Source organism: Lithobates pipiens, unplaced genomic scaffold, assembly GCF_037356315.1.
Source record: "Lithobates pipiens isolate NorthernLeopardFrog02 unplaced genomic scaffold, aLitPip1_a1.2 Scaffold_18, whole genome shotgun sequence".
NCBI classification, from domain to species: domain Eukaryota; kingdom Metazoa; phylum Chordata; class Amphibia; order Anura; family Ranidae; genus Lithobates; species Lithobates pipiens.
The window spans coordinates 517,865,433-517,879,718 of record NW_027507758.1 but is presented as its reverse complement, the minus strand read 5'-3'; the positions used below and the strand labels follow the sequence as shown (position 1 = coordinate 517,879,718).

The 14,286-nt window shown below is 41.9% G+C and overlaps 1 protein-coding gene across 1 annotated transcript in view; it reads right to left on the bottom strand.

Annotated features, from left to right (window-relative positions):
• The window catches only part of RNF144A (ring finger protein 144A), a 114,978-nt gene that overhangs the window by 44,801 nt on the left and 55,891 nt on the right, over positions 1-14,286 (bottom strand). The window contains exon 2 of the mRNA XM_077488742.1: positions 4,843-4,988. Coding sequence (XP_077344868.1) covers positions 4,843-4,977 — 135 coding nt within the window. The 5' untranslated portion in view covers positions 4,978-4,988. The remainder of the gene's footprint in view (positions 1-4,842; positions 4,989-14,286) is intronic.

Sequence of the window (14,286 nt, the reverse complement as noted above, 5' to 3'; positions counted from 1 at the left end):
GTCGGCTCCGTAATACAGAGAACACTCATTGAAAGTCATTGATAAAAAAATAAATAAATAAATAAATAAAAAAGCATGGGGGTCCCCCAAATTCAATTTCCAGGCCCTTCAGGTCTGGTATGGATATTAAGGGGAACCCTGCCTCAAATTTAAGAAAAAATTTGACGTGGGGTTCCCCCTAAATATACATAACCAGACCCTTCAGGTCTGGTATGGATATTAAGGGGAACCCCGCATCAAATTTAAAAAAAATTTGACATGGGGTTCCCCCTAAAAATCCATACCAGACCCTTTATCCGAGCACGCAACCTGGCAGGCCGCAGGAAAAGAGGGGGGGACGAGAGAGCGGCCCCCCCTCCCTCCTGAACCGTACCAGGCCACATGCCCTCAACATTGGGAGGATGCTTTGGGGGTCCGTGACCCCTCAAAGCACCTTGTCCCCATGTTGATGAGGACAAGGGCCTCATCCCCACAACCCTGGCCGGTGGTTGTGGAGGTCTGCGGGCGGGGGGCTTATCAGAATCTGGAAGCCCCCTTTAACAAGGGGACCCCCAGATCCCGCCCCCCCCCTGTTTGAAATGGTAAGGGGGTACAAAAGTACCCCTACCATTTCACAAAGAAAGTGTAAAAAATGGTTAAATAAAACCAACACACTTTTGAAAAATTCCTTTATTAAAAATAAAAAAAAAAGATTCCAGCGGCGGTAATCCACTCTTGCTATCCAGCGACGGACGGTCAGCTCTCCATCGATGTCTAATGTCATCCAGCGCAGCGCAGCATCCTTCTTCTGTCTCCGTGGAGGAGACACTACAGACATTCCGGCGGCTTGACGTTTCTTATATAGGGTGGGCGGGGCCACCCGTCACCTGACCCCGCCCCCCTCTGACGCAAGGGGAAACCCGGGGTTCCCTGTGACGTAGGGGTGACCCGCACCCCTCTGATGTAACACAGGCAGGTTTCCGTTACATCAGAGGGGGGCGGGGTCACCCATACGTCACGGGGAACCCCGGGTTTCCCCTTGCGTCAGAGGGGGGCGGGGTCAGGTGACGGGTGGCCCCGCCCTCCGTATATAAGAAACGTCAGCGCCGGAATGCCTCCAGTGTCTCCGTGGAGGAGACAGAAGAAGGATGCTGCGCTGCGCTGGATGACATTAGACATCGATGGAGAGCTGACCGTCCGTCGCTGGATAGCAAGAGTGGATTACCGCCGCTGGAATCTTTTTTTATTTTTAATAAAGGAATTTTTCAAAAGTGTGTTTGTTTTATTTAACCATTTTTTACACTTTCTTTGTGAAATGGTAGGGGTACTTTTGTACCCCCTTACCATTTCAAACAGGGGGGGGGGGCGGGATCTGAGGGTCCCCTTGTTAAAGGGGGCTTCCAGATTCTGATAAGCCCCCCGCCCGCAGACCTCCACAACCACCGGCCAGGGTTGTGGGGATGAGGCCCTTGTCCTCATCAACATGGGGACAAGGTGCTTTGAGGGGTCACGGACCCCCAAAGCATCCTCCCAATGTTGAGGGCATGTGGCCTGGTACGGTTCAGGAGGGAGGGGGGGCCGCTTTCTCGTCCCCCCCTCTTTTCCTGCGGCCTGCCAGGTTGCGTGCTCGGATAAAGGGTCTGGTATGGATTTTTAGGGGGAACCCCACGTCAATTTTTTTTTTAATTTGACGCGGGGTTCCCCTTAATATCCATACCAGACCTGAAGGGTCTGGTTATGGATATTTAGGGGGAACCCCACGTCAAATTTTTTCTTAAATTTGAGGCAGGGTTCTCCTTAATATCCATACCAGACCTGAAGGGCCTGGTAATTGAATTTGGGGGACCCCCACGCTTTTTTATTTATTTATTTATTTATTTATTTTTTTATCAATGACTTTCAATGAGTGTTCTCTGTATTACGGAGCCGACAATTCATAATAGCTGCGAGTGATTTTAAAGGACTTTTTTTCCTGCATAAATGACACTTTGTGCAGGGACAATTCTAAGCACGGGAAACATGCGCCCCTTCACAGGCATACTATAGACAACCCCCCCCTACGAAATTTAAAGGAATATTACACTTTTATTGTTTCACTTTAATCATTATTAAAATCACTGCTCCCGAAAAAACGGCCGTTTTTAAAACTTTTTTTTGCATTGATACATGTCCCCTGGGGCAGGACCCAGGTCCCCAAACACTTTTTAGGACAGTAACTTGCAAATTAGCCTTTAAAATTAGCACTTTAGATTTTGAACGTTGGAGTCCCATAGACTTTAATAGGGTTCTAAAGTATGCTATATAGTTAGCTCCGTCGAATCTTCTTTATACATTCGACAGACACCATAAGCCTTCCAAGACAGATTCGACCGTAATTCATGTGGATTTTCGGACGAATGCAATTTTTGAACGAAAAACGAAATAAATAAAAACGAATTTCGGGAGTAACTAAATAAATTAAGTTTTCAGACGAAAACGAAATTCCGAAACGAAATATTTTACTCTGCACATGTCTAGTAAACACACAACACACCACACAGTGTAAACACAGTCCCCACATATGTCCCCATAACACACATGTCCCCAAAACATACATGTCCCCAAAAAATAAAAACACATGTCCCTAATAATAAAAACATGTCCCCCACATATGTCCCACTAAAATCACTTGTCCCAATGATTATGTGCACACATATGTACGTGATCACCTGCACACATATGTACATGATCATTTGCGTACATATGTCAGTGATCACACAAACCAATTATTATACACTTAACGGAATTTTTTTTACCAAAAACATGTAGCAGAATACATTTTGGCTTAAATTTATGACAAAATTTGATTTTATTGGATTTCTTTTAAAATAGAAAAAAGAAAATATTGTTTTTTTTCCAAATTTCCGCTTTTTTGCGCTTATATCGCAAAAAATAAAAACCGTAGAGGTGATCAAATACCACCAAAATAAATCTCTATTTGTGCGAACAAAATGATAAAAATTTCATTTGGGTACAGTGTAGCATGACCGCGCAATTGTCACTGAAAGCGCTAGAGCGATGAAAGCTGAAAATTGGGCTGGGAAGGAAGGGGGGAGAAAGTGCCCTGTATTGTAGTGGTTAATTGAACAGACTGAAGTTAGACATGGACTGGCTACCATGCACAGCTGCACCAGATTCTAAAGGGTTGATTTACTAAAGGTAACTAGGCTGCGCAACTGGAGTAACTTTGCTGTTGCTCTAGAGCTTAGTAAATGTAAGGCTTCACTTTGCAAAGAATACCCAATCACATGCAAGAAAAAAAAAAACAGCATTTTTGCTTGCATATGATTGGAGAATGGAAGTCAGCCAAGCTTTCACTCATTTACTAAGCTCTGGAGCAATTGCATTTTGCAAAGTGCACAGTCTATGTACCTTTAGTAAATCAACCCCTGTGTGTATCACTTTTATTAAATCTCCCCCTGTGCTGTGCACTTTGCGAATGCAGTTGTTCCAAAGCTTAGTAACTGAGGGGAAGCTATGCTGACTTCCTTTATACAATCATGTGCAATCACAAATGCTGTTTTTTTTTCCTTGCGTGGGTATTGGGTATTCTTTGCAAAGTGAAGTTTTACCTTATTTACTAAAGCCAGCTATAGACAATTCAAATCTTGACCGGTTCCTGCTGAGATTCAAAACATGTATGAGCAGGCTAAATGTACCAAGTTGATCAACTGATTAACTTGGGTGCAACCAGCCTGCTGGATTTTACATGCGATTATCACTAGCCATAATCACTGTCTTCTCCTGGTGGAGACGACTTATCCTGCCCCCCCCCCCCCCGCCAGGAGAATACAATGGTTCAGCAGGAGGGATTCCCCTGCCAGCACTGCTTGTGTTGATGGGGGAATCAAATTTCTTTCCTGCAACCCATGCCTAAGCTGTTGAGCAACTGCACTTGCAAAGTGCACATACTATTTTCTAGGGTTGCACCAATATTGTCTTTTTTTACCGGTGAGTATTAGTACCGATACTATTGGCCAAGCACTCACCAATGTCAAGTACTGATACCTTTGTGTTGTAATTTGAGCCCATATACATAATGAATGGGCTCAGATTGCACTGCAAAGAATCACATGCAATTTGAATAGGAATGTGGTGTGATTCCTGTCCGAATTACATGTGGTTTCCCCCACCACTCCTGTGTGAACCCAGTTAAGAAAGACGGGGAAGCGCCATCTAAGTGCGGCAATGGGCAAATAGCTTATTAAAACATATTTTAGCAGCTCACATGTGAAAAGTACATATCTGTAACATGTCAAATCCAAATCTATCAGGTCATGGTGTTCGCTGATGATGGAAATCCATGGCCACTTGCAAGATTTAAAGGCATGTATAGGTGGTCCGCCCCCAAGCTGACATCACTTCCACCCTATACCCACATGTGCACTCCAAGCTGGTTTACGGGGTACCAGAACTTCCTACATCTCCTCCAGCCTGTGAGCACCGCAAGTGGAAATCCCCTATATTGCTGAGGCATTAAGCAGTGCAAATGTCTCTCAAAGACAGTGCGCTCCATGGACTGGGTTGCATGGAGACCGTCATGGCAACATTCCCAACACGAGTACAGCACCACTAGAATACAGGGCGATTTTTCTTAAAAATCAGACCAATGAGAAAGGGACTGGATGTCAACTAACTCTGACATTACTCAGCATCAAATCTACACTCCTTCCAAAGGAAGGCTAAATTGCAGCAGAATGAATATCACAATGCACATTTACAACTAAACAGTAAGGCTGGAGTTTTAAAGCATTCTGCCGTGGATGCAAAAAAGAGAGCTCCTATTAATAGCAGAAAGATAACAGGGATTACAGACATACATACCAGTGTGCAAAATATGCATTGGCATTGTGATATGGTGGTCATCTGCTCTACAGGATATTCTCCAAGGCAAAGTTTGCAGGAAACCAGGGGATCTAAGGCCAGGTCCAATGTAGGCCGGTATCGTGCTGTAGTCATGGCAAATAATTCTGCAATCAACAAAAAAGTCAACATTTAGTAACAAAATAAGGACAACTTGTATATTTATTTGATCTATTTGTAGATCCTAACATGTTTCTCCCACCCTCAGTGTTTCACTTAAAGCGTTACTAAACCCAGGACCCTGCATTCACTAAATCTGATCACCCACAGTACACAGAACATGGGAATGCAATTATTTTAGAGAATATAAACTGCTAAATAACCTTTCTCATCAGCAGTATATAGCAGTCTTATGACTTCTATCAGTGTCTGGTTAAAGCTTGTAGGAGGAGTTTTCATTCTGCTCTCACTGTCCTATGAGGCTGCAGGAGCCCTGACACTCTGTCTGGACAATGCTGATTGGCTCTGTGTTGATCACATGCACCCTCCCAAGAAAAAAAAACAAAATAAAAAAAAACTCTCCAGCAATACAAACCAAACTGAGCATGTGCAGAGTGACTCCAAAGGTTCTGTCTTATCAGGAAATGGATTGGGGACAGCGGAAGAAGGGGAGGATCAGGGAAGACAGCTTTCTTACACAATATGGAGGATTAAGACCTTATGTTCCACAGTGAGTATAACAAGCATGCTTTACTGCATATACAGACTGATTTTACTGTTGTGGGTTTAGTAACACTTTAAGTCTATCTGTAACACATTTTCACTTCATACTAGTTATTTAGTATTTTTCTTTTTTGATGGAATAGGGAAGGGTTGCTGGGAGTTGGAGTCTGTTAATGTCACTGCAAAGTTTGGCCTGCACCAGACACCATAGGTTCTCTGACATTTTATAATCAGGAATTTGGTAACCTGTCCTATATATCCAAAATCCTGTACATGTCTACAGCTGAACAAAGCAGTCTAATTTAAGCTTTTTTTCCGACAAACTTCAACATTTGAAATGCACAGTAATTAGTATATGAACCAATTTACCAGCCAAATAATAGCTGATTCTGGGTCTCACTCCCGTCAGACACAACAGTCAGATCTTTGACAGCACTCAGCATGAACAAGACAAACCCCCACCTTGCTGATTGGACAGTGAAGGAGAAGCAGCCTGCAGATAAAGACATCCCTCTGCTCAATCCGCTCTCTTCATTGTAACAACACACACACTGTGCAAAGTCATTGGCTCCAAGTGATGCCCCTCCCTCTTTCAGTTTGAGTGCAGCGAGAAGGCCAATGCCAACACAGGTATACAGTAGGTACTTATGTTGTTTGCATCTAAAAATGTATTTAAAGTTTTTAGTTACTCAGTACATGACAGCATTAATTGATGTTTTATGGCTGCCTAGTGTTCACCTCTAATTAGAAGAAAAAAAGACGCACGCATAACCAAACTCCAATACCGCAACTTAAATTTAGTCTGCCAAGACAGAAATAGTGAACATGGTGTGGTTTTTAAATCTGTATGCAATTTGCTCAGCAAGGTCACCACGGCTTAGAATACAATGCCAACATGGGCAGAGTTCTGAAACCTGGAGAACTGGAGCTCTTTACCCCGTCATAGTATTTGTTTTATTTTCCCAGAAAATTAAAGTACGGCAAACAGAGTGGCTTCCGGTCCAGTTTTCATAAATCAGTCTCATCTACGTCTTTTTATTATTCCATTTATAGTAAAAGAGAAGTATGCTTTATAAAATGTAATTTTCAAACAATACAAAGCTACCCCAATGTTATAAGCATATCTGAGGTTTAATCACAAGTGGTATCTGCTTATCCTCAAATCTTTCACAAGGCCACCAGGACCCCCTACAGAATGTAGTCAATGGGTACTTGTGACGCAATGACATTTTCCAATTGTTCAGGATCCGTGTATGGCCATGCACCACCATAAAACTAAAAAAGTTATTGCCTTTGAATAATTATTCGTTTCCACGATGCCCAGAGGAGTTTTACTAACGATTCATCTTTTTTTTTATTTAAACCATTGGAGTTGATTTATTAAAACCAAGAAAGATTGGGTGCAGCTGTGCATGGTAGCCAATAAGCTTCTAACTTCAGCTTGTTCAATTTAGCTTTAATGCCCCATACACACAGTCGGAAATTCAGACAGAAAAAGTCTGATCGGATTATGTTGTTGGAAAATCCGATCGTGTGTGGGCTTTATCTGACTTTTTCTGTCGGAATTTCCAACGGAAAAAGTTTGAGAGCTGGATCTAAAATTTTCCGACAACAAAATCCGATCTGGCATTTTCCAATCGTGTGTACAGAATTCCGACGCACAAAGTGCCACACATGCTCAGAAAGAATTTGGAGATGAAAGCTATTGGCTACTGGGCCTCTACGTAGTCCTGTCGTACTTGTTTTACGTCACCTGGTTCCGAATGATCGAATTTTCCGACAACTTTGTGCGGCCGTGTGTATGCAAGACAAGTTTCGGCCAAAATCTGTTGGAAAAAAATCAGACGGATTTTGTGGTCAGAATGTCCGACCGTGTGTATGGGGTATTACAAAAAGAAAACTTGGAAGGTGATTGGTTTCTATGCAGAACTGCTCCAGATTTTGCACTCTCCAGTTTTACTAAGGGTGTCAGAGAACATATGTCCGCTGGCATCCATCATCCATAGAAGCGACTGGAGGGTCCAATCAGGTCCACCTGAAAAACTGACCTGATCAGATCGCCTGTGTGAAAAGGGACTAAATCAACCCCATTGTGTCCCATTACATGAGGTATAAGAGACATGACAGCCCAACGAGTAGAAGCAACCAGGAGTTATACAACCATTCCTTAAAGGGAACGTTTAGTGGTTTTATACATAATTGCTATACTTATTTTAGTGAGGACTAAAAGAAACATTTTTATACCTTTCATGCCCCAGGGTAATCATAACCTCCGTGACCAGATCAGATTTTGAAGACTTGGTATGCAGAGGTTTACTCAACAATAACTTGAACTGCTTTTCATGCCAAGATGATTTTCACAACCACACACACACACACACACACACACCCCACCAACATGTCATCCACTTTGCTAAGCTGTGACACCATCTGTCATCAAAGCTTACCCGGGGTGAGGCGGTGGTAAGGGAGTATGGATGCAAGGATATACCTTGCTAAGGAGGAGCTATCAGGAGACACTGTGGTTGATTTACTAAAACTGGAGAGTGCAAAATCTGGTGCAGATCTGCATAGAAACCAATCAGCTTTCAGTTTATTTAATTGACCATGCTAGAAGCAGATTGGCTACCATGCAGAGCTGCACCAGATTTTGCCCTCTCCAGTTTTAGTAAATCAACCCCTATGTCACTCTATCCTGAATAAACCAGTCTGATTTATCATTGTAGTGTTCACCTGTACAATCCTGCATAATGCAGGCGATACACGGTCGAATTTCGAACAAATTTTCTTTTCAAAATCAGAAAATTCGTATTTTTTGTGATCCGATGGCGCCACCATTGGTTTTCGAAATTCAGCCAACCAAGCCTTCAATTTCACCTCATTTTGCTACAGAAAAGAATTTTCGTGGCCGGGAATCTTCTTTTCTCTCCGTAAATTTTCCTTTCTTATTACATTTCTCGCACGATTCTCCCATCATTGATTAGCAAATCGTTCGTTTTTCAAAAAATTTCCAACATGTCCAATTCCTCAAATTTGATTTCCACGCGAAAAATCGGCTGTTGCTACAGCCCACTAATGGTGCGAAGTTCATACGAAAATTCTTAGATACGATTTTCAAAAGAAAATTCTTTCGAAATTCGAACCGTGTATGGCTGGCATTAGGTTGGGTAGTGGACATTTGGAGTGAGGCTCAATCAAATAAATATTTCAGGCTCTGGAATGGTTTAACACAGATGGAGACTGATTTGGGGCTGGAAATTCTACTTAGGCAGTCGGACCGCATGGTCTGGAAAAATCCTTCAGGAGGGACCTAAGGCAGGAGTCGTGAGTGAGGCACAGTGGAGATCTGGAAGAAGCATGCCAGGGGAGATGGGTGCAGAGGAGAGACTGTGGGATTTTGTGCCAAAGCGTTGCAGCCTGCGGATGCAGGATTTGCAAGTCAGCTTGCTGGGATCAGTAGTCCATCATCAAGTATCTTTCAACTAAATGTTTAGGGCCGCCAAGAAGAGGTATTGCAGGCCGCTGGCCTATTAAGAATCATTAAGTGGAACTAATCCTTGGACTTACTCAGAGGGAGGCCTAATCATAACCGTTATATAATTTCAAATACCAATTTGTTCTATGGGCATCCCATGTCCCTTTCCCCCAACCAAGTTCAATTCCCCAAATAAAATAACAAAACGAAGCAAAAGACTTTTCATTGTCTACAAGTGTGACGTATGGATGTCTGGCAGCAGGGTGAATATGCGTGGATGTTAGTAACTCGTGGCAACACACCGCTACACATACATCCCAGGAGTCTTCAGGAGGGGAGGGGGGATTTTCTTTGCATACTCTCCTGCATGCATGCTTGACCTAAGGACAGATGGATTCCAGGAGTTAAATACTACATGAATCATTTGCCCTTACTCAAGATGGTCATGGCCAGAAATACAAAGTGATTTCTAGACTAAATAAAGCATGGAGACAGAGATGTAGGGGGGAGTTTTCTTGGAATATTAAACAATAATACTTTTGGTTTGTGGTGCTCAGATGAAGTGAATATCCGCTTTAAGGCAGATAGTTTACAAAGTAGAAGTGGGCAAGTTACAAAGTTCAAAAGAGCACTGCGTGACCTTCAAACAGGTGACATGGAACCCAAGAGTGACAACTAAAGATCTACAGACATGCCTAGCACTAGCACTTAACAAGACTGGTGTTCACAAATGTACCATAAGAGAAAAATTAGAACAAGAGCAGACTGATTCAATGTCTTCAAGGTTTAAACAGAAAAAGTAACTGGTAAAAACACATTTTATCTCAGGATTGCTTTGAACATATGAAACAAAAGTTTGATTTTTGGTAAATGTACACAGCATTATATCTGCATAAAACCATTGCATATTAACATCCAAAAATCATCTCAACTGTGAAGCATGGTGGAAGAAGAAAACAAATTATACACACTACTTCTCAGCATGCCCCAAGTGTCGTATAAACTGAAGAAATTCTTTATTCAAATTCTGAACAGCTGACTCCCTGTTGTCTCCCATGGCTCCAACTAGCCTACAAATATGATGGACAGCCTCAAATTATAACAGCCCCCGCCTTATTTTTGATGTATAGAGAATTTAACTTAAAAATAAATATAGATTCCAGATGATTTGGTAATAATTGCTTTAATTGATTATTTTCTCATAAATACGGAAGAGAAACATTAAACTATATTTGACTTCAATATTTTATTTATTTTTTTGCAAAAGAAAAAAATCTTACTGTTGCTCTATTTTTATACCTGAAAATTATGCAAATTAAAGCACCTAACAATTACAAAACGCTGCTATTTTCCACCTGTGCTTTCTAATTCTTGTGACTGACAATGATTGTAGAGATGATGATGATGATGATGTTGGAAGAAAAATAAAAGTTACAACCAGTAATGATCTGGCTTAAAGGGGTTGTAAAGTAAAAATTTTTATTTTTTTAAAATAACAAACATGTCATACTTACCTCCACTGTGCAGCTCGTTTTGCACAGAGTGGCCCCGAACCTGCTCTTCTGGGGTCCCTCGGCGGCTGTCTCTGCTTCCTCCCGCAGGTGCTTCTCACGTTAATGCGAGCTCCCTCGCATTGGTGAGAAGCACTGCGGGCGCGCTCCCGTGATACAGCCGGCGGCTATAGCCGCTCGCTGTATCACAAGGCCCCGCCCCCCGGCGCGCTGCGTCATTGGATGTGATTGACAGCAGCGCGAGCCAATGGCTGCGCTGCTTTCAATCCATCCACTCCAGCCAATCAGCGGCCAGGCTGAGCGGCGAAGAGGACGGCGGGGGCGAGCGCGGGATTTTCGAGGGGTCAGGTAAGTAAAACAGGGGGACTGGGGGCGCGGGCAGTGTGAGATGTTTTTTCACCTTAATGCATAGAATGCATTAAGGTGAAAAAACATTTACCTTTACAACCCCTTTAAGGGAATAATGCTCAGTTTATAAAAAAGTCAAGGAAATACATTCAGTATGCCTGACACGGCATTTCAAGATAAACAAATAGGCTTTTACAAGAATCAGAATATTCACTTTTAAATTATTATAAAACATCTTGACTCTTGAGGCTAAAGATGGCCATAGATGTTTCTTTTTTTTTTTCGTTCAGCCAGCAGGCTGAACAAAAATAAAATAAAATATATGTGTTCCTCCATCCACACCAATGAGGTGGATGGATGAATTTTCCCCTCTATGGCATTGGGGTGTATTTACTAAAGGCCAATAGACTGTGCACTCTGCATTTTCCCCAGAACTTAGTGAATGTGATGAAGCTTCAATTTGTAAAGAATACCCAGTCAGGTGCAAGGATAATTTAACTACTTCCCACCCATAGGACATCATATGAGGTCCTTAGGTTGATGTGGCAACATCTGAATGATGCCTGTTGCTACAGACATCATTCATATATCTTTCTTTTCAGCCAACGATTTCCTGTAATGTAAAACTCCTCCTAGGAGCTATTCAGCAACTGGATTGCTCTTACAGGCCGCAGGCCGCATCTCCCACCACCCTTAGGTGCCTTACCAGGCTCTCCTGTGTGATTGGGAAGCCGGATTACTGATCCCCAGGGGTGCTAGATTACCATATAGCTGTCCATGGATCGGATGGTCCCTGGTCAGCTCTGTGACCCTGGGAGGCTGGAAGTGATGCCATGGCGTCACTCCCAGCACTAGCAGATGTAAACAGGGTAGAGGAGATATCTGGGGTCTCACATTATATATATATATACATATATACATATATACACACAGTGGTGTAGTGGTTAGCACTCTCGCCTAGCAGTAAGAAGGGTACTGCGGTTTCCTCCCACACCGCAAAGACACGCAGGTAGGTTAATTGGCTTCTGTCCAATACTGGCCCTAGTATATGAATGGGGACCTTGCATTGTGGGCTCCTTGAGGGTAGGGACCAATATGGAATGTGAATGTGCAATGTACAGGGATGGGGACAATAGTAGACACCTCACTCAGGTTGAACTGGATGGACTGGTGTTTTTATTCAACCTTACTAACTATGAAACTATATATAAAATGTTAAAATGATTTTTTAGCAATAAAAATATGATTTATACATGTAGGAGAGGAATGCCAGAATTTATTTATTTATATATATATATCATAGAATACAGGCCAAATTTCAGTCAAGCTATGGCCAGCTTAAGAGTCAAAACAGAGACACAGCGGGGTCCATTTCTAACTTTCATCCATGATTCACACTTTTTTCTAAATTGATTAAACTGAACAAATGCATTAATCCTGGGTAAAGGATGTATGAATCTTGGGTTAAATCAATTACAAATAGACTCCCCAACTGGTCAGATAGTTACTGCCCTGCCAACTACCTGGTCTCATGTTGACAGCACACACATACCGTAATACATAACAACTTGATACATTACTTTTAACATTACAATATTATTTTAGCATACTGTGTAACAATGCAAGTATAAGATGCCACGGTGAATAAGGAGTTATTCTGAAGATGAAAACCCAGAAAATGATTTATATTCCCAAGAACTACCTGAAGCGATGTGTTTACTTATTGGCAAGGAAAGCTCCAGAGAAGGAGAAAGCTAAATACAAGCTATCATGAACTGTATAAGCTGCGTGACCAGTTATGTGAGCCAGTCCTGTTCTTTGAGACAGGAGTGTCAATTTATCATGGGGCTGTCAGCATTCCAATGAATAAAATATTCTCTTTTACAATACAGATTAAAAAACTGGTTTTCCAACAAATGGTACAAATAAATGGCAACCAATCCAGCCTGTAACTGACCTTTGCAGCAGGGAACACATGGACTGGCGATGCATTTAAAAAAAACAACAAAGAAAAACTACTACAGAAGACCCAAGGACAATGACTCTAAACTCCGAGTCAAAGCTACACTGGAATGGACTGACACCAAAAGCCTAAATATTGTCAAATAGCTCAGTCACAGCTCAAACCTCAATCCAATTGAGAATCTTTGTAAAGACTTGGCTGTTCAACTACATTCTGTATCCAATCGGGTAGAGCTAGACCAAGAATAGCTGTCAGATAGAGTCTCATGGCTGTAATTAAAGGTGGTTCTACTCAGAAATGATGAAGGGTTTGGAATACTTATAAATTTACTTACTTACATTTTTTTGTTTAATTAATGTTTGTGTAAATCAGTAGTAAAAATACAAATTGCACCCTATCACCCTATTTCATTTCTGGTTGTAACATTACAATATGGAGAAAAGTCAATATATATATATATATATATATATATATATATATATATATATATATATATATATATATATATATATATATATATATATATATATATAGTTATATATAACGTTAATAGCAATTTATTCCTCTGTACTTCTCCCATGTCCAGACAAGCTGGGATTGGGGTGTAGGTCAAAGACTGAGGCAGACAATTAAGCTGTCCAGAGTTGTTCCCTACTGATCCGGCCGAGATTCAAACCATCGATTGCATCCAAGTCGATCCATCAAGTGACTTGGGTACAACCAGCATGTTGGATTTTTACATGCGAGTATTGCTAGCATCACTAAGACCTCCTGGCAGGGACAGCTAGCACTAGCCCAACCCCCCCCAGCCTAGCGTGAGTGATTCCCCATCAACACTGGCTGCATTGATGGAGGAATGAACCGATTTTCGAAAAACACATCATCTACAGCCTGCTTTAGAACTACAGCAGGTAAAGGAAGACTCTAACCAAGAAGCCAGCTCTGGGCATAGCTGGACTTTGCCAATGCTCCTGATGAGTCAGCTTCAAGCAGCAAGCAAGCAATGTCAGAGGACCACATCATCAAGATACAGAAAGTAGGTCTAGATGTGCAGACAGGAAGAAGCAGGAAGAGGCACTGGAGGCCAATAACCTGACTAAATACAAAATGCAGTTTTTAAATGATGGTTTAATTTATTAAGGCAAAAAAGCTGTCCAAACCTGCCTAGCTTTGTGTGAAAAAGTAATTGCCCCCTAAACCTAATAACTGGTTGTGCCACCCTTGGCGGCAACAACTGCAATCAAGCATTTGCCATAACTGGCAAGGAGCCTTTCACATTGCTGTGGAGCAATTTTGGCCCACTCTTCTTTGCAGAATTGTTTTAATTCAACCACATTGGAGGGTTTTCCAGCATGAACGGCCTGTGTAAGGTCATAATACAGCATCTCAATTGGATTTAAGTCTGGGCTTTGACTAGGCCACTCCAAAACCTAAATTTTGCTTTG